This window comes from Dromaius novaehollandiae, chromosome 1 (assembly GCF_036370855.1).
Source record: "Dromaius novaehollandiae isolate bDroNov1 chromosome 1, bDroNov1.hap1, whole genome shotgun sequence".
NCBI lineage: Eukaryota > Metazoa > Chordata > Aves > Casuariiformes > Dromaiidae > Dromaius > Dromaius novaehollandiae.
Genome location: NC_088098.1, coordinates 53,695,305 through 53,720,556, shown reverse-complemented (window position 1 = coordinate 53,720,556; position 25,252 = coordinate 53,695,305). Strand labels below are relative to the sequence as shown.

At 47.3% G+C, this 25,252-nt stretch overlaps 1 protein-coding gene across 3 annotated transcripts; it reads right to left on the bottom strand.

The window, feature by feature from the left end:
* Positions 1-908: 908 nt before the first annotated feature.
* Positions 909-25,252, bottom strand: CSNK1E (casein kinase 1 epsilon). Of its 3 annotated transcripts, none has more exons than XM_026102089.2 (11): positions 24,982-25,252; positions 20,586-20,673; positions 14,340-14,450; positions 14,029-14,177; positions 13,119-13,347; positions 6,209-6,379; positions 4,409-4,557; positions 3,679-3,871; positions 3,426-3,565; positions 2,949-3,014; positions 909-2,403 (listed from the first exon to the last, which is right to left on the bottom strand). In XM_026102089.2, the coding sequence occupies exons 2-10, from the start codon at positions 20,659-20,661 to the stop codon at positions 2,982-2,984; spliced, it is 1,251 nt and encodes a 416-aa protein (XP_025957874.1). In that variant the 5' UTR covers positions 20,662-20,673; positions 24,982-25,252; the 3' UTR covers positions 909-2,403; positions 2,949-2,981. The 3 variants fall into 3 exon arrangements, with proteins under 3 accessions (XP_025957874.1, XP_025957884.1, XP_025957893.1); XM_026102099.2 differs by lacking the exon at positions 24,982-25,252 and adding an exon at positions 24,506-24,652; XM_026102108.2 differs by lacking the exon at positions 24,982-25,252 and adding an exon at positions 24,170-24,247.

Here is a 25,252-nt window from a genome sequence, read left to right as displayed (position 1 = left end):
TCCTCCTCTCCTCTGAAAAGCTGGAAGCCCCCACTTGGTAAGCAAATGAAGGAGCAGCTCTTCCTGCTTAGCTAACAGAGGAACAGGCTTGAAAGAATTCATGAAATCATCGAGCTCATCATTTATTTACAGCAGGTGTTTAAAAAAAAATTTCCATTTCAGGAGTTTTATAGCCTTTAAGAAATATGCTTCCCTGCCTAAACTGGATGAGAGGCTTAACTACTCGAGCACAGATTTAGAAAGATAATAGATCAGTATTAAAATTTAGAAATGTACTGCCAGACAGGCCAGGCAACCAGAAACAAAGAAAACCCCACACACCAGGAGCTGCAAACAGACACCAAAGCAGCAGGTAACATATTATAGAGCTTCTCTCATTTGCATCAGGCACAGTGCTGCCCTTAGGTGCTTGCAGCTGCAGCTCTCCCTCCTCTCCTTCCCTTTCCTCAATCACCAATTTTTGAGGATAGAGGAGTAAAGCAAGTGACTCCAAAACACAGGCTCTACCTTCAATAGCTGCTGCAGTACGGAGGAATCCAATTCGGACAGGCACGCAGCACACGCACAAACCGAGCGGTGCGGAAACCTTCCTGTCGCTCTCTTCCTCGAGGCCGGACGCATGGGACACAAGCGGCTCAAATCCAGGAATCGGGAGATCCTGAATCATATTTCAGATTGCTCTCACGGTTCCAAGGCTGCTGTGCAGACCGAGCAGAACTTCAGACTTCAGCTCAGACTTATTTTTAGCTGCTCCAGCCCGATGCTTTCCCCCCCCCACCCCCAGGTAATTCTGATCAAACTCGTTCCTGGAGCTAGGGAACAGGTTTGGCCACAAGACAGTGCTTTCAGCCTGTAGGACGTCACTCTAAACGAGATGCCAGGGAAGAAAGAAACGACAGATGCCGGCATCACTTTATCATTTTCTACTTTATTACTTCAAATTAACAACCACGATAAAGCTCAAAAAATTCCAATATTTACACAGGAAAAAAGTACAAAATCCCCCCCAAAGTTCTTCAGGTTTTTTTTTGTTTTTTTTAAATTACAAAGTAATAAAAAGTTTTGCTCTTTAATTAAAAAAAAAGAGAGAGAGAGAGACAGTAAGAGGGGTAAATAAATTAGGAAAAAAATAGAGAGGAAAAATAAAGTGTTAAATAGAAAGGATAAAAACGAACAAACAAAAAGACTAACCCCACCCTCCCGCCCTGCCAACAACCCATTGGCTCCACACTACAGTGACAGTGTGTCTGCTACAGGCCATAGGTCGCAGTGGTGATCATTGTGTTTCAAAGCCCCAAGTGCCACAAAGCAGCCTGAGGATTCCTAAATTATATTTAAAAACAACTAAAGTTGGGGAGGGGGGAGGAGAAGGCAGGAAGGGGTTGTGCATGTATGCTGGATCTTACTCAGGGCTGCCAAGAGGGAAGGAGAGAGGAAGAGCTGTTGCTCTGAAAAAAACACCCAACTCCAGTTTCTGTGCGCCCCTCTCCTCCTCGAGTCCCACACTTTCTCTGCAGGAATTAAAACAAGTTTTAATAAAAAGGAGGAGAAAAAAAATACAGCTAGACAAAAAAAGACCCCACTGCAGGGAGGGGAAGGGGGTTCTCCCTGTCTTTCAGCTTCAGCCTTCTCATCCTCCTTGTAACCAGGTGCCTCTCCACACATCCCTTGGCACGTGAGGACCGCTCAGATCCTAAGTCTGGCACTTCCCCTTACAGCCCAAAACAACACAGAGCAGCCACCCGAGGAAAGGAAGCCTGAGTCTTATGATTAGGCCATTGCTACAATTCCCCTCTCACAGCTCAAGATTCATTTAATGCTTGAGAAAATAATTTCTGTTATAATGATAAAAATCAGACTTCTACCATCAAGCATGGCTGGAATCCGATTCCCTCCCAGCCCGTAAGACTCCTGCAAAAAAAGAAACATCCACCCCCTGCCCTCAGAGAAAAAGAAAAGCAAAGTTAAAATTTAGATGGCTAGAAACCATTTGATTTGAAAATAAAAATAAAATAAAGCAGGGGAAGATTAAAAAAAGGAAAAAAAGAAAAAAACTAAACAAGGAGTAGACAGTCAGGAGAGGGAGCTGGGGGAAGCCAGTGGGGGCTGTGGTAGGGCCAAGGTGGGGCTGGGGGGGGGGGGGGGCAGCTGCGCAGAGGCAGCAGAGGTGTTCCTGCACAGCTCCCACGTCGTCAGCTTCTTGGAGGCGCTCGCGTTAAGGGACGCAGGCAGCCATCTCAGAAACGGCTCGCACCAGCATGGAGGTGCAGCTTGACTCCTCGTCGTTGGCAAAAAAAAATAATAATAATAATAAAAAAAATCTGTTTTTTTGTTTTTTGTCTTTTTTAATTTTTTGTTTGTTTTTGGGTTTTTATTTTTTAAAAGAAAAATACAGTGAAGACACTAAAAAAAGAGAGAGAGAAAAAGGGAAGAGAAAGTTAGAAGAAAAAAGGCTCTTCCCAGCATGTCCAACGCCAACTGGAATTTAACAAACCATATTACCTTTTTCTTTTACACTTCTGCCACCCCCCAGAGCTACCCTGTCCCACTACTATTGTTTACTCTTGAAGAGGCACTCACTAGCTGTACAAAGTCTCACAAAAATCTCACATGTGACTGTGCTCGGCATCCTCTTCTCCAACACTATCACATTGCCAGAAAAGCATTCATTAAGAACTAACAAAATGGCTCCCCAGCCTAGCACCTTCTCCACCCTCCCTGCCCTCTGGGAGAAGTGGAGGAAGGACACTTTTACATGCAAGATAATACATCCTCAAGGCTTTGCCAGCAAACCTTACTCTTCCCTCTGAAGGCAAAAACCATCCTGTCAAGGTAAGACAAAGGGGAAAGGAAGTGCACTAATATCCTACAGCGGCAAAGCTTCAACCTGATGCCTAGCGCCAAAAATTCCCTCCTTGGCAGAACCCCAGGCATGAGGATAGACTTACCTAAGCAAACACTGGTCCAGTGGCAATTGCTCCTCACTTCCCAAGGTGATCAAATGGCACACTTGTCTAGAAAAGAGATAGGAGGAATGGTCAAGGAATGGAGAGCAAGCAAAGGACACAGAGGACACAAAACCAGAGAGGCTGTGTATTTCTTTGCCTCATTCTCTCTACGGGACAGCCTCCCTCCCGAGGGTTTCCCATTTCACTTCTCCAAACCACTGTGGTCTGGAAGACAAACACATGAAGGCTTACTCTGAGAAAAGCAGAGCTAGGATGCCTGCACCAAGCATGGTGTCCAGGAAATTTGTAACTGAATAGTGAAGGTGTCACCTGGTACCACTCTCCTCAACACATTGCAGAAGCTTCAGGCGTTGTGCTCACATCAGCACCAGCAAATCAGGTAAAAACCACTCCGGGGCCCTTAAGTCTTTTTGTAACAGGTGAGCCAAGGCCACGTATATCGCAGCAGGGACTCACCTGTGATGCTGAAATCCGTGACACTTCTTGCCGCCCTGTGAGGTCGGATGAGGAGACGTTGGCAGGAGCTCCTCGGTGTAACCTCATGCTGACCTTCCGCTCCCTGTCCACTCGTGAGATTGCTCTGGGGGACGTGTTTCCTGTCAGAGGCAGAGGAAGGTGAGGCAAGAATACCTTTTGATACTCAGTTTCCAGTCAATAATAAGGGTGGCACCCATCTCTCCCCAGCCCCCAGCTCTCCTGCCCCACTCACCGGACTGTTGGATTCGGGAGGTGGGGGTGGAGGCCATGGGCTCAGCGACATTGCGAAGACGGTTGGCAGTAGCTCCGGCAGGTGGGCCAGGGGGCAGCGCTCGTGTGGCTGAACCCCGGAGTTGTCCCATCCGCTCTTCTCGCTCGTGCTCTCGCCGCTCCCGATCCATATCCTCGGGGTTGCGGGCTGCTCCCTGAGGCAGAGAGAGGAAAACTCCATGTCATGCACAGCTGTCAGGCAGGACAGAGAAAGAGTAGCAGCCCCAACTAGAAAATTCATGCCAAGAAAGCATGACATGGGGCAGAGCTCCAGCCCCAGAACAAGCTCTCCCTACCACCTTCCACTTCATCCAAAAGGGGCTTCAGTCTCCTCCATGAACCCAAAAGGAATAACGTATTATAGCTGTTTCTGCAATCCACATCTCTGCCCCACCCCGACTATGGTTCTCTCCATCTGAAAAAAATCTCTAACTATACATAGATCTACGTGTAGTTATCGACACACATGCTGCATCGAACACACTCACTAATCCAACAGTAGAAATAATCCCAAGTTAGGACCACAGAACAACACTACCTCCTTTCAGCATGTCTGCCTGGTCCCCCTTTTCAAGCTGCTCCCTATGGGTAAGTATAGTCACTCAAAGGACAGACAGTTTCTGTCTTTCCTCCCCCCATCCCCATGCCAGGAATCAACCCCTTCCCCTCCAACCCCTTCTCCACACACTCACAAATTTAAGCATGTTCCAGTCAAAAACGTAGTCATAGGAAAAGCCCTGGCGGTGGAAGAGGTTGCGGAAGAGCTGCCGCAGGTATGAGTAGTCAGGTTTGTCATCAAACCTCAGCGAGCGGCAGAAGTTGAGGTATGTCGAGAACTCAGCTGGAGAGATCAGAGAAAACAGTTGGCTGTTAAACACAGTCTATGCCCCAGTTCCACCAGGGAGGACCACAGCCTTTCAACAGCAGTGTGCCAGACCTTACACAGCTCTGTGCTTGTATTATTCTGGAGGAAAAAGAAGTCTGCTGGTTGCAGAACTCTGGCCAGAGAAGAGCCCATCCTTATTTTAACTGAAAGATATGCTTGCACATCTCCCTTTTCTGGCTGCTTTTTCAATCAAGAGGTAGCAAGCCACAGAGCCTGCTGAAGGAGGGTAAGAACACATCCCTAAAGAATAGGTGGAGTTAAATTTGGGAAGCCAGGCCTACGTGGTGTGAAGATGACCAACGTAGCCTAGAGCAGCACAGACAGGAATGGATGTAAAGTTATGGAAGAAGAGCTGTACTTGCTCAGGCCAGAGGTTCTCCTGGTCCAGTAGCCTGTCTTGAACAGTAACCAGAATTGGACAGCTATAGAAGATTAAGACCAGGGCAAGCACGTCTGAAACTTCCATTTATATTTGCCCAGCTTCCAGCTATTTTCAGCTCAGAGACTCCCTGAGCTGGATGTGGTTTCTAAGTATTTAATAACCCTCAGTGGATCTCTTGCATGTAGTTGTCCAATACATCCTTGAATTCCTGTAAGCTTTAAGCAGTTGTAAGATCCTCTGGGAAGGAGTTCCACAGGTCTACTACCAGCTGTGTGAAAAAACATTCTTTTGTGTTCTTGTATTGGAATAGAAAAGAAAAACGAAATCAAACAGTCCCATCCAAAGTTCTGGGGGCACAGGGAGAGTGCAAGCTTCTCCTATCTTCCCTCCAGTTATCTCTTTTCCAAACTGAAGAGTCCCAGCCCACTTAGTTGCTTCTTATATAGAAATCACCTCACCTCTGATCATCTTTTTGTGTTTTGAGGACCTTTTCCAGCTCTACTGTATCCTTGCCAAAATGGAGGGAAGCATCAGAACTACATTCTGCATGTAAGGTATGGGCAGGCCACAGATTTATGCATACTGTTTGTGCGCCCCCCCCCCCCCCATAATTTCTAATATCTGATTTGCATTTTTCTTTAAATGAAAATGAAGTTGATGTTTGTTGAAGCTGATGTTTTCACACAACCATACATTGCAACTGTACAATCTCATTCTTGAGTGGATAGTCAGCTCAGAGCCTATTACTTTACATGTGACACAAGGACCAATCCTCCTACTCTCCCCTCACATACGTCACTCCATGTTTACCTGCACAGAACTGCATTTGATACTGCATTACCCAGTCATTTCTGTGATACTTCACAGTCAGCCTGGTTCCTTACTATCCTGAGTAACTCAATACTATCAGCATACTCTTCCACCTCACTGCCTCTCTCTTTTCCAGACAGTTTCTGAGGTCCTACAGACCCTTCTGAGCATATTCATGCCCTTAGTAACACAAGGCTTGACCCTCCACCCCAAACATCTACATCTTCCACTTCTGCACCAGAACTGTATCATAGGTCTCTTATCTTTTCTCTTCACTGGCATCAGCAGCACATGTGGGTCCTTGCCAAACATTTGAGGTACTGAGCCACGCCCTTCGTGTCTGGGACTCCACAGGGTTCCAGCAGAAGACAGCCATGCACCAGACAAGACAGACATCAAGATTAGAGCACTTACAAGGGTACCCTTTGCAGAGCACCTCAATGGGCGTTGACATCTTTTTCTCACTGATCCTCTCGTACTTTTGGCGCTTGGTGGCAGCCTTGAGGCCCTGCCAGGGCAACGAGCCCAGGTTGAAATACATGAGCACGTAGCCCAGGCTCTCCAGGTCATCACGGCGACTTTGTTCTGCAGAAGAAAGTTACACACGGGCAAGAAGTGAGAAGCAACCAAAACTGCTTTGGCAATTGCATAGCTCTGGAAGTGCACATGGAACCAAAGGATAGACAAACTTGTAGAAGAAATTCCATTACAAATTCCTATGGGATGTTCCTACTGCAGAGTTAAAGCACTCCTCTCCCTATACAGCCCAAACCACTTCATAAATGAGTAATTCCTCTGACTACCTCCCCGCCTGGACAAGCCTTAATTCATACAAATATTCAATAGCTCAAAAAAAATGATGCAGCAACACTGCCTACCTGTTCTTCCCAGTCATAGAGAAAGGGCACCTACACTTCTCCACCCAGAACAATACTTAACCCTGGAGATTAGTCATGGCAGATGTAGTCACAGGAAGACAAAGCTAGCAGAGGTAAGCCCAATACAACCTTTGCAAACACATCTTCCAATTAACCTGCTGATACTCATTATGCAGGGCAGAAATGAGGAAACAGCAATCCCTCCTTGAGTTAAACAAATTTATTGGTAGTTCAGAGAAGCATAACAGGTAATACTGTGCAAAGTTGTTTCCTGATTTGGTTGGATTTATAAAGCTGTGGAAGAAAAAGGCACAAAGGCAGAGGTATAGTTTGGACAAAGGAGTTTCCCCTCCAAACGGGGAAAGACTGTGTAACTGGCATCATAATCAACTCTACTCAGAGCAAAGGGTGCCCTTAATATTCCATTTTAAGCTTCAAATGCTTATTAAAAGTTTCCCAAACAAAAATATTTTGCACACACTGAACTTATTCTCTGGAATGAGCAAGCCTTTTTAAGTCACAAGTTCCCCCCAAAAGGAATTGATGGCAGAAGCTCAGCAATGGAAAACATTGACTGAATAATTAATGTATGGCATTCTTCCCACCTCCCCCAACACGAATACAAATTCATCTACAAATTTTGCCAAGAAGCTCTTGCTCCTGTTTCCCTTGCCCCCACCCAATTAAAAAACATACATTATATACTGAAGAAAGTACTAGCCGAAAGACAGGTGCAAATTTACCCTAGGGATGACAGAGAAAGAAGGCAAACCATTAAAAATCAGTCAAATTATCGACTTCTTAAAAACTGCAGGTTGCACACCTGTTGGTGAGGGCTGCTTAAAGACTGGCAGCTAAGTTTACACAGCATTGTCTGCTGTTAGCATGCTATGGCTCTGCAGGGCCGGGCAGGCCTTGGATCACTCCTCTTCTTGACTAAGGACTACAATGGCATTCAGCAAAGGGAGGAAGAGAATGACACCCTACACAGCCAACAGAAAGGCAAAATAATGTTTGAGGGAGAGCACAGGGGTAGAGGAAAGGCTAAAGATTATTTATTACAACAGCACATTTTGTTGGATTCAGTGTCATGTCCTGGAAGGTGCTGCAGATTATGCATTAATTCTCTGTATCGATTAGGTACTACGACCTGCCCCATCCGAAGGGAAAGGAATATTACTGGTACCCCTTACTCTGCTAGCTTAACCGAACTACTAAGGAACAGCTGCAGTAGGTCACATATCTAGATGTCCAGACATGGCAATGCAAGCTGTGGGTCACTGCAAGCTGTGGGTCACTGTGGGCATTTCTTCCTCCTGCATCCCTCTCAGCTTCCTGGCATCTTTGAGGGCCAGAGGGATTGGCAAATTCAATATAAATTAGAGGTGAAAAAAAAAGGCACTACGGTTGCAGAAAAAAGGAAGGTCTCATCACTTCAAAACCGAGCTGAGAGCACCTCTGGCTCAAAGCACATGAAATGCCATAAAAAACACAGAGTGCTCCAAGAAAGAGTAGAGGAGAAAGAAGCCCTGCAGATCCCTAAATGTCTTAATTTGAGCAGGCAGAATTAACAGCACTTTTTTGACCTCACTAACTTACTTGTCTCAAGTTCCCCAGTTTAAAGGGACTAATACTTCCTCATCTTATCCGGCTACATAACTGTCTGGAAGATCCTTAGATATTATGAAGAGAGCATGGAAAAGAAACCCACAGTTGTGCATTTGGCCTAAGGCTGGGATGCATGTGCCCACTTAGGGCTGCAATTGCATGCCAAACACAGCAAATAAATAAAACTGAACAATATTTGTTAACAACCCACTTCCTGACTGAGACAGGAGGCCTGTGGAAATGGAGTCAGAGCACACATCCAGAGAGGCCTGAAAGCACAAGGAATGAGGGCAACCTCACTTCTGCCATCTGCCAGCCCTTGACTTGTCCATATTGCAGCTTTAACAGCCTGCAGTTCTGGGGGTCCCTGTCTGGAGGGTGGGGGCACCTCTCAGAGGAGTAGGGAGACAGGGCAGGCACTAGAGAAACCCACTTGACAGACGAAATTGCCTTTTAGGAACAAATCAGGATACTGCCTCCAAAATCTTGCTTGAACTCTAACCTGCTTAGGGCTAGGCTGGACCATGTCTCCACTCATGTGGTGCACAGCAGCTTTGATCTCAGCTGCTGACCCGGTCCAGAACAGGGGATGTTCTAGCAACTCCTGGGCACAATCCTAGTGATTTCGGAAAGATCAGAATTAGGGAGTTGAGGTTAAGACTAAAGCCTGTGGAGGATAATAGAAGCCCTTACTAGAGGCAAGGAGATAGGTTACAAAACCAAAGTGGAAGGCTCACTAGTATGCATCATATACACGCAAACACACTTCTATTGTGTCCTAATGCAGTAACATGAACAAGGAAAAAGAACTGTAAGCAGGATACACAGCTATTAAATGCTCAGTGCTAAATAAGTTACCTTAATTATATTTGTGCAGACCCCAAAACACTGTAGATTTCTTTCACCTGTAACCCTAACTGCAAGATCCTGGGTTTAAATCTTGGGTGCTGGTGAGAAACGTAACAATTCCTACCTCTCATTTCTCTATTTCATCCTTCATTACTGTCACACATTTTCAAGCTTATCTCCTTTTTTTTTTTTTGCCTTGTCTCATATGCCAACAGCCACTAGATAACATTAATTATTCCACTTTTGCTGTCTAGAGTTAGCAAAAAAAGTCTTTCACCTCTATGCTCTGGAGAAACGTTACTTAACATCACCACTTTTCACTTTTAGAGGCTTGACTATCACTGACTCACTCTCACAGCATCCCTGGAAAGCAGGCAAAAGCATCTCACTTTACTGATTGAGATGAAAAAACAGGAACACAAGTGATGTGAACACATGTACAGAGCAAGTCTGTTCAGAAGCAGCATTACAGCCATGACCTGTACCTAACCTGTGGCACCACGTTGCACTTCCTCTCTGTTTTATTTCAGCTTCTCAGCTCTTCTACAATAGATGGCAGACTGCCTCTTTTATAAGATGCTGATCCTTTCCTCCCTCTCTCACAAAACCCATTCCAATACAAAGCCTAAGGCTGCCTTCCCACACAATCCAGTACAGCATCTCAAATCCAACCCACCCTGCAAGCAATTCCCCCCACTGTAGTTGCGAGTGGCACGGAGACGCACTGCCAGTTTCCTCCCACGCCCAGGGAGACTCCCAGCCAGCCCACGCTGTAACTCCCTTCCCAAAGTGGGTCCCCAGCAGGAGCCAAGTCAGGGGTGAGTAGCAGGAAGAATTACCTGGTGAAAACATGCTCAGACAAAGAGAGGAGATTGAAGATTGGCTGCCTCAGATCAGGTTCAGGACCAAACCTGTTTCTTTGCAGCCTGACACCCTTCCTGGTCCCCCAGGAAGGTGCTTCCCCTCAACCCTTCCCAAAATAGTGTCGCTCCCATGAAGGGCTCCCTAGAAATCAGATCACTGGAGCCAGCCCAGCTACAAACAGTCTTAACCAAGCAATGTTCTCCTGATTACATATTCAGAACTGATTTTGCACATGCTGGGACTACACTTCCCCTTTCTCTCCCCACTGCATAACAACAGCCTTTAATAGCACACAAAAAGCTGAAAATGGTGACAGGGAGCAGGACCTACTGTAAGAACTTCATGACCTGCACAGCCTTAACTGATGCCATCTAGGACATGCAGTCAGGGAGGACCTGCCCCCCACTCCCAGCCTCCTCTTATCCAGACAGAATCCACTTGGCTTCTTCCAAGACTGTCTCCTAGGCACCCCGGGCATCTATTTCGGACTTTACAAGCTCCGGAGGGTGCAAGGGACTCTCATCCCTAGAGCATGTGAAAATTGACTGGAATGCATGAACCAAAGCCTGCACAATCCAGTGACTCCCCCAACAGCAAGTCTCCAGCTGTGGAAATCCTCCCTGATCTCGCCTCTTACTTTTTCCCCGGTCACTGGAAAAAGAATGCGTTTCCTCCAGACATCGGAATGCCCAACCCTTAGCTTGCACATTCAAATAAAGGCATTTATCTGCTTGCTATTCTTGTCACATGAACACCCTAGCACCTGGTTCCTTCCCTCTCCCTAAATTGCATTAATGTAACGTTATGGCAGAGAATTTAGTAACTGAAAAGTCAAAAAATTCGGAGTGACGGTTCCCATGGCAATGCTGCTAACTCACAAACATGTCTGTCATTTACCCTGTGGCAAGGTCTGGGGAAACAGGAACTCCAGCTGCAACTCTGACACCGCCATCCCCTTTCCTCCTGGCAAGTCACGTAACCTTTCTGTGATTCAGGGGAACTATCTGCAACATGGAGATAATACATCTGAAGCCTGTTGCACAGAGTAATTCATACCCAGAATTTTGGGAGCAAAGGGGATGGAGAGTGCGATGTTGTGCTCAGACTGACAGCATATGCAATTTGCTCTTGGATTAGTTTTCAGACATTGTTTGTTCATCCTGGTACACCAGCCAAGTGCCAGTACTGAAGGACTAAGTTAGGGGTAGTATGAATAATAAAGGCCTTCAAAAAACTAAAAACAATAAAACCCCACAACCAGATATTTAGCTTCTCGTGCTCAGTTCAGACAGAGCAGGCACACACAAAAGGATCGACAGACATAGTAGTAGGAATTATTTTGTGCATGTCTCCTCGTGGCAGTTACCATGGCTGTGGAAATCTTGACTGAGAATTCAATGGAGAGTCAGTTATATATAAGCAGGTCAGGCCAAAATACAGTAGGCCAACTCAGAGAGCTCTACAAGAACTATTTTTACTACGTGGAAGAGGTCAGAAGATCACAACCCACTCTCAACATGCAGTGCTCCCTATTTCTATGTAAATGAAGTGTTCTCAGTCTACATTTATACCACATTAACAGAAAACAACAGTGAGAATCTGCTGTATTCCCTGCAGGTAAAGTCACAGCTCCAGATTTCTGAGAAGCCATCTCCAACAGGGGAGAATAGGAAGCTTTCCCTAGTAAGAATGAGGAGATGAAGTTCTGTGGAAGATGTTTAAAAGGTTTGGGTTTTCCACTCCAATTTTGCAATTCACAGCTTATACTTTTCAGAAGAAGCTCTCCCAAACGCGAACTGAGCTGCAAGTACAAGGAGCTGCCTTCCTGAGTCTGCAGGCAAGGCAGCTTCCGTTTCTGCTGCTCAGATTTGCTAGCCAGCAGCAGAACAAAGCTTGTTCAGAGCTTACTTTCACTGCTGCTAATCATGACGCTGTGGGCAACTATGAAACTCTCACACTGCGGCTGACAGGCGAAGCTTAACCTAAGCAGAGGGAAAAGGGTCAGCATGGGAAAGAGGCACTCAGTCAGAGAATGGAAAAGAAAACTACAAGACAGGTCTTCATCTCTGTTCCTTACAGCAACCAGACACTTTGGGAAAGAGTCTCTGATTCCAGGACTCATTCCCAGCACAAGAGTTTGGAGGATTTAAGGGAGGCTAGCATACTGGATACTGACCTGTGCGAGGTACCTACAGAACCTGCGATGATGCCCTGGACCATCAGCAGTAGAAGACCTGGCTGAACTCTCAGGACTCTTTCCCTGCCTAGTTTTATTGCTGCGGTACTAGTCATAGAAATTAAGGGCAGAGCCCTACTTCCCTCAAGCTGCTTCGCAGTCTCTCTGGGTGGTGAATGGGGCAGTTCCCACGCATTTTGAAGGCCCATAAAAGCCAGTGCTCATTATCACAAAACCTGGATGTCCAGGAGATAGGAAACTTCCCCTCCCTGCCTCGACCCCATCTTCTTGTGCATTTCTAGTAGATGGCTACCCCCCTCCTCAGTGGTGGATGACAGGACTATCACCTTATTGTAATGGGCCTCTATCCTCCAACTCTTATAGTTACAAAAAAAACAAAAACAAAAAACAAACAAGAAGCAAACACCACTGACAAAGGCATTCAAGAGCTAACAAAAGAGAGGTTTCAATTACACGTACCCCTAAAGGCTTAGTACCTGTGAATGACTCCTTTACATATCTATCAGCCTGCAAAAATTGTACAAGGCAGAGTTAGTAGCAGTAAAGTTGGGGAGGTCACATCCTTGTTGTTGACATAGAGCCCCACTACATTAAGCAGTGCACAAACACATGCCAGTAGACAATTTCTGCCTTCAGGAGCTCTGAGTGCCACAAAAGGCAGGAGGGGTAACAGAGTTGTAGCAACATTAAGCTATTTGCCCGTGATCTCAGCACGAGTCAGCAGCAGAGCCAGGCACAGAATCTGACAGCCTTATGGAGTCCCAGACCAGCGCCCCACTTGTTGGGCCATGCCCACTCATGTGCTAAAAGCAGCTCAAATCCAAGACACAGGAGTTTTGCGACCCTCAGTAGAGGAGCCACCGCTCCTCCCACTGGGCACATACAATCTCCCACAGAAAGCCTCACCAAGACGCAACAACAGACTCACCAATTCCCAGGTGGGTGTTGATAGAGGCATAGCGGGCTGTGCCAGTCAGATTCTTGTTTTCCCGGTAAGGGATGTGCTGGTGGGTCCGGGCGTCTCGGTATTTCTTGGCCAAGCCGAAATCAATGATGTACACTAGGTTGCCTTTTTTGCCAAGCCCCATAAGGAAGTTGTCTGGCTTCACATCCCGGTGGATGAAGTTCTTGGAATGAATGTACTCAATACGGCTGATCTGGAGGTGAAAAAATAGTGAGAGAGTGAGAAAGAGACTCATGATAGCTGCACCATTACAAACCTACCCTATCCAGGACATAGGCCTGTCAGAGCAAGGAAGCAGACACACTGCAGAGACCATCAGAGATGACAGTCAAGAAAAAGTGTCCTTTCCCACCCTCCAGAAGCAGAAGGATTTGGAAATGGACTACAACCTGCACACCAGCACACTCCTCAGGCTTGACAGGTGACTGTTAGCATCACGAGAAAGGACAGGAAGCAAATTTGTACAAACTAATAAAACTTGAGCTACAGGATTTACACTGGTCAACTTTCAAACTTGGCCAGACTGGGTAAGGAAAGAGAACAGGACAACTAAGGGGCCTAAACTCAGGACATAGGCAGCTGAGTCAATACAGATAGCAATATCAGTCATTCACCTCATGGGCAAAAACATCTATGCATGCAATGCTAGCACAGGATGAGAGGCAGGGGAAAGGGAGGAAGGATGGAGATCAGGAAGAGTCAAAAATGCCTAGCTTCTGGGCTCCCAGCTTCATCAAGAAGGAAAAACCCGGAAACCACTGGCTGCTAAATGAAAAAGCTTGGGATATAACAGCTCTTGAGCAGAGGGGATGGAAAAAAAAAAAAAAGGCACAGAAAGGGAGAGGAGGCACAAATGCTTTCAGAGGAAACTCACCATCTGGTCTGCCAGGAGCAGAACTGTCTTGAGACTAAATTTGCGGGAACAGAAGTTGAAGAGATCTTCCAGGCTGGGCCCCAAGAGCTCCATCACCATCACGTTGTAGTCCCCCTCTGCTCCACACCACTTAATGGAGGGGATACCCACTGGGGAAAGAGAAAAATTAAGCCCTGGGAACAGAGGAAAACTGCTGCAACCCCTGCTGAGAAGATCATATGTAATACCAAGTCATTTCCTTTCCAAGACCCTCCAGAATAATTTCTTTCTTCAAGCACTCCCCCGGCCCCATCCTCTCCTCCCCTTCTCACCTCCTCCCTGCATCATCTTGTAGAACTTGCTTTCGATGTGGAGCTGGGGATGCTTGGTTTTGACACATTCCAATTTGATGGCCACCTCTTCACCAGTCGCAATATTGGCTCCTGCACAGAAATGGGGGTGAAATGAAGATTATACAAGCTTCCACTGAAGCTGAACACATTTAACAAGGCCCATGCAGATGCCAAAATCTTAAGATTTGCCCTGAAATTTATCCTCTGTGACAGAAATGAGAATCAGCCACTTCAACTTCACACAGTTTCTAGCACTGCCATTTGCAAAGACAAGCCTACAGCAAGGCATACTAAGAGGAAACCAGCTCTCATCCTACAGACAGGCTAGAACAACAGTTCTACAATCTGTAAACCACCTCATTATCTCAACAGGTTAAGTGCCAAACATTGGGAGGACAATCTGTATCATCAGTAACTAAAATGAGTGGAATTTTTAGCTATCCCTGATCATATACGTAGCCCCTGAACCAAAGCCAGCCCCCACAGGCAGGGATATAGAGCACATCTTCCCCAAGCAAAATTATTAGTTACCTCAGGTCCCAGAAGCCACACAGCTTCGACAGAGCCAATTAGTCCAGGAGGAGACATTACCAACATTCCCAGCTACCTCTGGTTTCTCTACAGTCCTGACCTGCTCAATACAGACAATTCCCAAATCTCCAGCTTCTCCCTCTCCTCAGGGCTTTAATAATACCTTTATCTTTTGCCAACACAAGAACATTTGCTATATCCAAAATTAGAAGCGTGAAGAAATAAACTGAATCCAGTACTGAATTAAGCTACTCAGACGCCTTTGTTGAAGGTATTGCTAGATAGTTTGTGATGATACAAAGCAACCTCCCCACATGCTTCCTTCTGAAAAACAAGGGAGCTGCCAGACATGGAAGCCAGCACTCTGGTCCCAGAGCACAGTGTCAAAGGAGGGACATGCTAGTCTTTTTCATATTAGCTGAAAGGATTCCAGATGTTTCACATCATCCTAAAATGGAAAGAACTGAAAGATCTCTACACAGGTCACGGGAATGACACTCAGGACTTGTTTCTTCCCCCACCAAATCACACACACACACACACACACACACACACACACACACACACACACAAAGCCCTTCCTCATATTAGGAATTATTAGAAGTTGCACTCAAACACAAAACAGAAGTAACAGCTTAAGAAAACTGTCATAAAATAAACTACTCTGGAATTTGCAGGCTGAATAAAAAGCTGGATTTGAAAATGATGTTTTGTGGATATCATATAGCTAGTTTTAGTAGGTCAGGTTAATTCATGCCTCTTGATCCCTTTGAATTTCCTACCCTTGAATTTCAGAGTCCACAGAAAAGGGTGCAGATAGAGCTATCCATCCATCCATCTTCTTTCACACACCACCTCCAGAACCAGGGACCAAAGGAACAAAGGAAAATTTCACACTACTGGATTCCTAAGACAACCTAAGAATCACCTCCACTGGATCCTAAGCAGATCCATTTCCTGCTGAAGAGATCTGGCACTCCGTGTACACGAAGTTAGTTAAGGGCTCCCTGCTAGCAAAAAGACATCAGCTAGATGCTACAGCGTCAGGTCGAGACAGACAAGCTGGTAGGAATTTGTAAGACAGGAACAAAAACAATCGGGGCCTAGAGGGATTGATTTACTAAGATAGATTAAAAGAGCTAAATATGTAACATAGACAAGAGATAAAACTTAGAAGGGTGGGGAAGAAGAATGGGACATGACAACAGCCTGCAAATATTTAAAGGCTGTAAACACTAAGGAGGGAGAAGAATTATTTAGGGTGCTCTAAGGGAGGGGAAGGAGGAGCAACAGGATGAACTTAATAAATGTTTTTACTCAAGATCCAGGAGGAGGGAAGGGGGAAAGCCCTTTTGAGAGCTAGTCATTTGTCCAAGGGTCACTTTTGAAAAGACACTGACATTTTCCACTTACAAACTATTGGCAGCAAAATAAGTCTGTATATCTATTCCCTTCACTCCACCAGAAGACCTTCTTACACAGATCAGGAGTGGAAGGAGGAAAAGAACTGGAAAAGGGGCTCTGATCACTACAAGAACATGGCCCTGGACTAGCCTCTACTTTTCACATTTGTGTTCAATCACTGTCTGTCATTCAGCACGGAAGCACCCAGGATACTCAAAAAGGTAGGAGTGTTCCCTTCCCTTCTCTTTCCCCTGCCTTTGTGGAGACTTTTCTACATATCCTCTGCAGCAGCTCTCAAGTCCCTTCCCTGGGGGTTTTGCCCCTATCCTATTCCATCTGCTGACACACAAGCAATGATGAGTCTTGCTGACTTTTGGCAGCAGCAGCATTAGCCTTTTGAGCAACACCCCCAAGGAAGTTGAACAGAGGAAAGATGAAGGTGCTGTCATCTCCGTGCCACCCTGCACATTTAGGAAGATGACAATGCATCCCTATACTAGGCCGTTTGCATGTGGAGTATGCTATCTGTGAGGACATAAAGCAGGAAAAGCAGGGGGGAGGGACACATCACAAAAACTTAAGATTCTGCAAAGTTTGGATATGCCATTCAAACGGTCAACATGGCCTTCAGCCCCACATCCTCCACAGCCCAAACACTGGTGTCAGTCTCCTAAGGAAAGCAGAAACGGCCCTGCAGCCTGGGATTTTAAACCTAGAACCAAGCACACATAAAAAGGAGCAGTTCTTTGCTGAGGGGACACTGACTGAGCACTTTGAGCTCAGCCCCCTCTATGCCTTCAGATGCATCCCTCTACCATTCTTTGGCTGGAGATGCACAGTCTATCCAGGCACAGACTACCCAAAGCCAGGAGGGAACTCAAGGGCAGGAGTCTCCGATCCTTTGTTCCATGCTTTAACCACCATCTTTTTTTAAGATACAAATACAAAAGCAACAGTTCCCTGCTCTTTCTTCAGAAGCTGTGCTCAGACAGGAAAGCACTGCATTTCAGACAAATGCTACAGAGACTGCCTAGCTTCAGCCAGTCGAGAGACGTATGTAGGACTGGGGATAATTCCTAACATCCACCCCCAGTCTCGCTCAGCTGTGGAGGCTGCACAAATTCAAGTCATTCATCATGAGCTGTTTGAAATGGGGCCCCGGGGACAGACGATGTCACCTGCTAAACAGGATCTTTTTAGAGCAGAAGCCTTGCTGCATGTCTGATACAATAAGCACCATCCTCCTTTTGCATCGGGCAAGACAACAGACATGGTCTCCGCTCTCCCCACAGCCTTTCCCACCCCCCACTCCTCTCTCGCCAGCTTAGCAACGGAAGAAAGGACGACTGCTGAACAGATGGAAGAAGTCAGATAGGGCGAGAGAGAGTTAACAGACCAGGAAACAAAGGAAATGCACTCCCCTCCCAACAAGGGAGGAGCTTGCAACCAGGAACTGTCCAAAGCCAACCATGTCCCAGCATGCTTTGTCTGCGGCACAATCCCTAGTTCCTCTCCACCATCATGCTGAAGCAGCCCAGCACCACAAACGGCTCCTTCAGTGGATCCCAACCCTGATGATTTGCAGTAAGTCCAGATATTCCTGCCCTGCCTCTTTGCCAGCACCTCTGACAAAGCACCTCTCCTCCAACAGCCTAAAGTTCTCAGCAACTCCTCTACAAACTGGGTTTCCCTCTTCTGAGGGAGCATTTTTATAGGCAAACAGCATAGCCAAGGCCTGTGGACAGTCTGATCCTGTTTCCCATCCTCCCCAGCCAATGCAGGTGGAATCCACGCCTTGGCGCACATATCCTTCAAGGTGGAACATGAAGCAAGACATTGCTATTTGAGACCCACCCTGGGATTAACAGAAGTCCCTCCTTTGTGTGTGTCCACGTAGAAATTCAAGTTTCCTTCTGACAGGAAACCAAAAAAATGAATCTCAAGGAGCACAGCACACAGTACCCATTGGTTATAGAGTGCGGGTAAACACTAGTATCCTGAAAGAGAGAAGTTAAGAATAAAGCATACAGCCCACACTCACCATCTCATACAAAGCCTGTCTGTCCCTGTTCTATCTCCACGCCATTATTAAAGAACTATGAGGTGAATCTGGTGCAGGAGAGAAACTCTAGTGAATGAGTCTCTCTGTTTGAGGAGCAGACAGTGAGAGCATAACATGAGCATAAGCGTCCTCCAGACATACCTTCAGAGACTGCATACCTGATCCCTCCAGGCTCGGGAGTCACCCAGGCTCCAAGAAGTCTTGCTATCACTGCTTCAAAACACACTGGCCTGCACCTCAATGAGCATCACAAGGGCTTTGATACTGTATTCAAGTAACTTGGTTGAACTCTGCAATTTGAACTCAGGAATCCTGCCGTGCTTACCACAGCACAGCACTGGAGCTTCCTTTGCTTCTCATGTTTTCTAGTTACAGGCAAGACAGGCACAGCCCCACACCAGAGCCAATGTTTTTTAATGCCCCCTTTATACAGGTGCATGACCCATCACGGGATGTAGAGAAACATACGGTCAAGCCTTTCCACTCAGTACCTCCCTTCTTTCTCCACATTTTGCAAGATCCTGACAATTTATACTGCCTCACAGGGGGTCTGGAAGGCTTCAAGCCCATCAGCATGGGTGGAAAATGCTGTGTCCGAGCTAACAAAGTATCACCCCTTGCTCCCCAGCACCTGGGCATTAAAAGCATTGTCACCTGAGACACTAGCTGGCTGAAGGGCCGAAAAGGAGTGTTGTACAGGAGTAGGCTGCAATGAAGGCAGCATACAGCAGGTAGGGATCCCAGATCTGTTATTTATTATCTTTGTTCGTGATCTGGATAAAGGTAGCAACAAAGCCTGTTAGCGATGATTCCCATAGGATACTTAATCACGAGGAGCTGCCAACACCAATCGGGAGAGAATAATAAAGCAAGAAAGAACTGGAGATAAAAGCCAGAGGTAGAAAACAGAAGGTGATTTACAAACATGGAGGAGACTAATCTGAACCAGAAGTATTCACTGAAAGGAACTTAGGAAGGGATGGAGAGATGTTACAGAACCTAGAAGAGGTCTCATGGTCTCATACAATACAGTTACCAGCACATTAGGGTCAATTCTGCAACCTGACACTGCATTGGTGATGGGGAAAACCAAGGAGACCCAAAGCAGTCTATGCAATGGCATCACATTACAGATCACTCATAAGGGTAGCCCTTTGCTGTCCAACACTGGAAATGCCACACCTAAAATGCTGTGTAGGCTCTACGCTGCTGAGCAGATGGACAAACTGGGGGCAGGAGGAAATCAAAGAGCAGCAAGAATGAGGAATGGTAGATATACCAGGAAAAACAAAATACAACTCAACCAAGCAAAAAAAGCAGTCAAGGAACATGGGATAACCACTGTAAGTAACTAGAGGGTGCAAACACCAAGTAGAAAGGGCAATTATTCAGCTGGCATGAGGAACTATAGCTGAAAAGGCAATGGTGGAAACCAGACAATAAGTAAAGGCTCTCCAGCTTTCAGGGAGGGATCAATTAGTTTGTAGGATAGTCTCACCAATCCAGCCCCACATGGTTTGAGCCAATAAAAACCATCAGTGGGCAAATAAATCATCAGGGAATCCACCTACACATCAGGATGCTGGCTTGGGAGAACTTTCCCCAAGCCTCGTGGTAAGAGGAAACTTGGGGTTTTATGAAGCGCCATCCATGGACCCCATACGGCTCCAAGACCAGGTCTCTCCAAGCAGTAATTCTTAATCTCATCCTACCCATTGCAGATCTGACAGACCTGGGCCTCAGCACTCTCACTGGGCCAGCCTCTCTGACTTGTTTTACACCTCCTTGTCTCAGACCTCTCTCTGACATGTGCTGGACCACTTTTTCCATTATCAACCACCCCATCAATCTATTCCTTTCACCCTGAAGCCTTTCTACCCTTTCCACCACCGACTCTGTGAAGAGTTTATACCCACACACACCCAAGCTCAGGAAAAGGAGGCAAGAGAGTTGCGTAGGGTATATGACAAACATGCCCTAAATAGTCCAACTTTAAATCAGTTTGACCAAACATCAGTGCGTCTCCACTGTCAGGCAAAGCTGAGCTCATCCCATGCCCTTCGCCATCAAAGACCAACAGCAATTGGTAGTATTCCCTGATGCTCGTTTTTCTCTCTACCATCCCAGCCTTACATGGTGTCTACAAATACCAACAAGCATAAAGAACAATGCTGTAGTTGAGAGAAACATATCCTCACAGGCAGATGGGCAGAGATGCGCACACTCACCCAGGTATATGTCTCCAAACGAACCACTGCCAATCTTTCTGCCCAGTCGGTATTTGTTCCCCACTCGAAGCTCCATGGTTCAGTTGTGCTGAAAAAAAGAAGCAAAGAAAATGCAGAGTCAGAGCAGAAACAGGAACTGAATCAATATAAGACTACAGAAGAGACCTGGTCACTTAGGCCAGTCACTTCACCCAGTACTCCAGAGTTTGGATACAGTTATTATCTTGAAATACCTCATTTTCTACACAGCCTCTATTACCTGTCCTTATCTCATGAATGTCTAGGGACAGCATGAGCTTAGAAATACTGCAGGAACAAGGAACATGACCCTTCCAGGAATATTATGTTCGGAATGCAGAAAGATTGAACCTCTTTCCCACCATTTTTTTTCCAGAGATTGGGGCAGCAGGAAATCCTTCCTAAAGAGGTTTCAGTGGGCAATTGTTTCACACTATCAGGAGCAATACCCACTCTCTCCACAGTAACCTAAAATAACTGTCACCAGGACAGTTCTAACCTCATGAGACACCACAACAGATGAGCATAAGCCCCACAAGAAGGAGCTCTCTCTGACCCAGGCCCAGCCCAGCACCTCCGGGCAGTCAAACATTGGAACCAAGGGCTTTGAAAGACAGACTCTCTGCTAGCGGCTCCACTGTCCCTGGGTGGTGGCTGGCAAAGGAAAAAAGCAACAAACACCACAGCAAACTGAGCTTGGTGAGGCCCACACTGACTAGGAATACCATCTTCTTATCTCCACACACTTCTATTGATGAGATCACAGGCTCCATTGCTTTAGCACAGCCTCTCTGTTAGCTACCCTGGTCTGCTGACACCTTCCTTTTAGCAGCTCAAGCCTTTCCCCTGCCTTTTACCTGATGTGATTAGCTAACCCTTTAACCTGCTATCCCCTAAGCAACATGCCTAGACTTGGCCTACTCACCTTCCACAGAGAACTGACTAGGTAAAAGGCCCACAGCCACAGAGTTTGTTCCACCATCCAACCTCAACCAAGACTTGCTGCTGCAGAGGCCTCTGTGAAACATAGCTCCAGAGTTTCCCCTGTTAACAGCCCCTTTTCCCTCATCCCTTCCATGGCCACCAGCCACCAACACAGAGAACACGGCTCCTTTTAGAAGGATCTGCCACACTCTTGATTTATGCAATGCCACATTATTAGCGTACAAAATGCAGACACAGAGTCTGCTGGGGACAGGAAAGGTGAGGAATGATTCATGTTTTCACAAGTAGGCGAGAGGAACTTTCCCTTGCTGGAACGTGGTGGGAAAGAAGCACCACTGAAGGAAAGATGGACAAAAGGAATGGCTGTGTCTCACTGTAAGCGAGATATGCACGTGCACGCGCGCGCACACACACACACACACAAAATAATCACAGCTACAGGATTCTGGGCATACTATAAACCCAGAGCTGCTACTTGTGCCCTGGGAGATGGGATTACAGAAAGAGGAATGGACGAGCTGCAGAGACGCACAGGGAAATAATCCTATCAAGGCATTCAGGGACATTTGTGAACCCTGAAAGCAGAGCTCCTGTCACCAGAAACCACATACAAAACACTGAGGTGGAGTCCCCTAACCTAGTATTTATTTATGCATGTGGGTTTCTATACATCTAAAGACTACAAAACCCTGTGGCTATTTCTGACTTTCTTACTACAAGGAATGTAGGCAGAGCCTTGGGAACTGACCCAGGGAGGCGGGTGTACCTGTGTGAGGGCGCAGCAACAGACATGATTTTTATCCGCTGCCTGCTGTTCCGTATAACCACATTAGCATATATCCGACTCGCTTACACTCCTACTCCAATAAATGATCAAAGGTCTGTGTCCCCAGGAACCTGTCACACTACCATCATGAAGACAGTTCTCTAACCTCCTTCCTTTACAGCTGTGTTTGCCCAGGCCTGCTACCCTTAACGTTTCTGTTCAGGTCCAATTGCCAGTTGGGCGAGTAGGGCCTAGCAGGCTGCAGAGGCTGGGCAGTAGGTCTCAGTGGGCTCTGCTCCACACCGGGCCCAGCGGCCTAGTGGTTAGTGCTCTGCAATGCCACAGTCCCAAGCCTAAATTTGGTCCCACCCTTCTGGGACAGACAGGAGCCAGGTTAAGAAGGGTTTCTCACACACCCAGGCAGCAGCCCTTCTAGCTGATTAAGCAACAGGCTCCAAAGGGGAATCTAAAAAATGCTCCAGGGTGAAGTGGGGGACAGCAGGATAATGGAGTGAAAAATCATGGTCACACACAGCTGTCATTTTGCCTTATCTCCCCCTCAACAACACATAAACACGGACACTTAGAAAACCTGGGTTGAAGACAGCCAGATAGCAACAGTATGGATTCATGGTAAGGGGGCAGGACACACAAACGGACGCACGCACAGACACACACACATCCCTCAACAACTGCTCTAGGAGTTCAAACATTTACTACATTTGTTGGCTACCTCCTACTTCACACACATACCCCCACCATCTACAGTTTCTGCCTTTATCATATGATCTTCAGGTCTACTATTACAAAAAGAACAAGAAGAAAAAAATATATATATATATATTCATATATAAAATAATATATACATATATATTATTTAAAGAAGATTACCCCCACCACCACCAGCAGACTTTACTCCCCCCTGCCCTGCCATCTTTCTTGTACTCTCCAGCCAAGGCAATGTTCCCAGGGGCTGCAGGGCAATCATTTAGTTAAACCATTTAGTTTTCCATAAGGGATTAACACACATACAACCTTAAAGCAAGTGTGTGCTCTGCATGAGTGTTTGCATACATTAATATCCACATTACACAGACACCTACAAAATACTACACAGCCTCAAAAATACTATGCAGCCACCCATGTTGGTTCCATACACACTGTTTTTGCACCAATCCCGTTTTATATAATATAAAATAGCCACGTACATGCACAAAGGCCATTACATAAACACACAATATATTTGATCTCACTCTGGTGTGCCAGCACAGTTTCCAACAGAAGACACACAAGCCATTTCAAATAAAAGGAGAGTTATCTCAGCCCCACCTGAAGACGTATGAAGTGAGAAGATACCCAGGCTACCAAAGGCCAAAGAAAGCCAAATATAAAGTGAGTTCAGCAGCTACATAATGGAGGCTGCCGAGCTGAACACAGCTCCGGCTTTAAGGGGAAGTGTGTAGAGCAGGGGGTTGCTTTGCCCATAGATCATAAAGGCTTTACATGGCTTTTTTATTTTTTGTGAAGGAAATAAAGGAAGAAGTAGGCAAAAAAATAATTTCAGCTGGCTAAGAAAAAAATTAAAAAGGAGAAAAATAACATTTTTATTCAAATGCAAAACATCAAACACAAGCCCCCCCCCCCCCCAGCCCCTTTCACAGTTACAAAAGGAGACGATCTAGCAGCAGATACGAGGAAAAAAAAGCCCCACATACTCACAGAGCGAATGCGTGCATTTAGACTACGTTTTAGGAAGAAACGGCCACAACAGGAAAACAAAACAAAAAAAAAAATCCGTGATACCCCCCCTCCCCAAAGCCCTTACAGGCGAAACACTACCCGAAGACAACCTTACTCTGGTTTTTCTTCTCCCGGATCGGTAACAAAAAAGGGCAGCCACCGCCGAAAACGGCATGGGACTTCGTATTTCCTCCCCCTTCCTCGCAACGGGCACCCCGGGGGGCGAAAATCGTTCGAGATAAATCCCCTTTCCCCTCCCTCCCCGCCAATCTCTGCCGTGCACAAAAGGAAATACCGACCCCCCCCAAAGGCTGATCCCGAGCACCCCCAGCCTCACACGGACACCCCGACACACGCACACACACCCCGCCGTCGGACATAACACTTTACAAATACACGACGCGGGGGCCGCCGCGGGGCCTCACGGAAGACCCCCACAGCAGCCGGTTACCGGGAGGAGCGGAGGCAGGAGGCATCCGTGTGCGAGTGTTTAAAAATTACGAAGAGACGCTGCCGGCGGAGGCAGAGCCCGGCGGCCTCCCGGCCGCCTGCCCCACACGGTCTGCCCCCCTCAGCCCCCACGGCCCTTCGTTAAAAAGGACATGCCACCCCCCCCGCCGCCATTCCCACCCCTCTCCCCGAGCCCCTCAGGCACGCAGAGCCACACCGCCCCGCGGAGGGCAGAGGGGGCACCCCCCAAAGCCCTGGCCGAGGGGGCGCCCCCCGCCCGGCGCCCCCACAAAGGGGCTTTTGTCCCCCGGCCCGGCGCGGCGCATCACGCCCCGGCCCGGCGCCCTGCCCTCCCCTCCCCTCCCCCGCCCGCCTCCCTCCCTCCCTGCCTCCCTCCGCGCACACAAAGAGCCGGAGGGGCCGCCTTTCCCCCGGGGTTTGCGCCCCAAGATGGAGGCGGGCGCCCCCCATACCCACCCTGCCGGGAAGGGGGCCGTGTGGGGCTGCTGCTCCGCCGGCTGTCAGGGGGCCAGGCGGCCGCGGCGGGAAGGATGACGGAGGATTGGGGAGGGCTGGTGGCGGCCGTGCCCGGCGCGTCCCTCCTTCGCTCGGCGCGGCGCGGCGCTGCCTGCCGCCTCCCGCCCGCTCGCCGTCCCCTCCAGCCGGCGTGTGCTCGGCACAGCCCGGCGCTCACCCAGTTTCCATTGAGCCCCGGAGCCAAACCCACTGATGTCACCCGGCGCAGCGC

What these genes read in the sequence shown, in the direction of transcription:
- CSNK1E (XM_026102089.2), bottom strand. Translation starts at nt 20,661, where the DNA reads ATGGAGCTTCGAGTGGGGAACAAATACCGACTGGGCAGAAAGATTGGC. An exon ending in GTTTGGAGACATATACCTGG is followed by an intron (nt 14,451 to 20,585) that starts GTGAGTGTGCGC and finishes ATTTCTGTGCAG; the next exon opens with GAGCCAATATTGCGACTGGT. An exon ending in ACTGGAACATGCTTAAATTT is followed by an intron (nt 3,872 to 4,408) that starts GTGAGTGTGTGG and finishes TCTCTGCCTCAG; the next exon opens with GGAGCAGCCCGCAACCCCGA.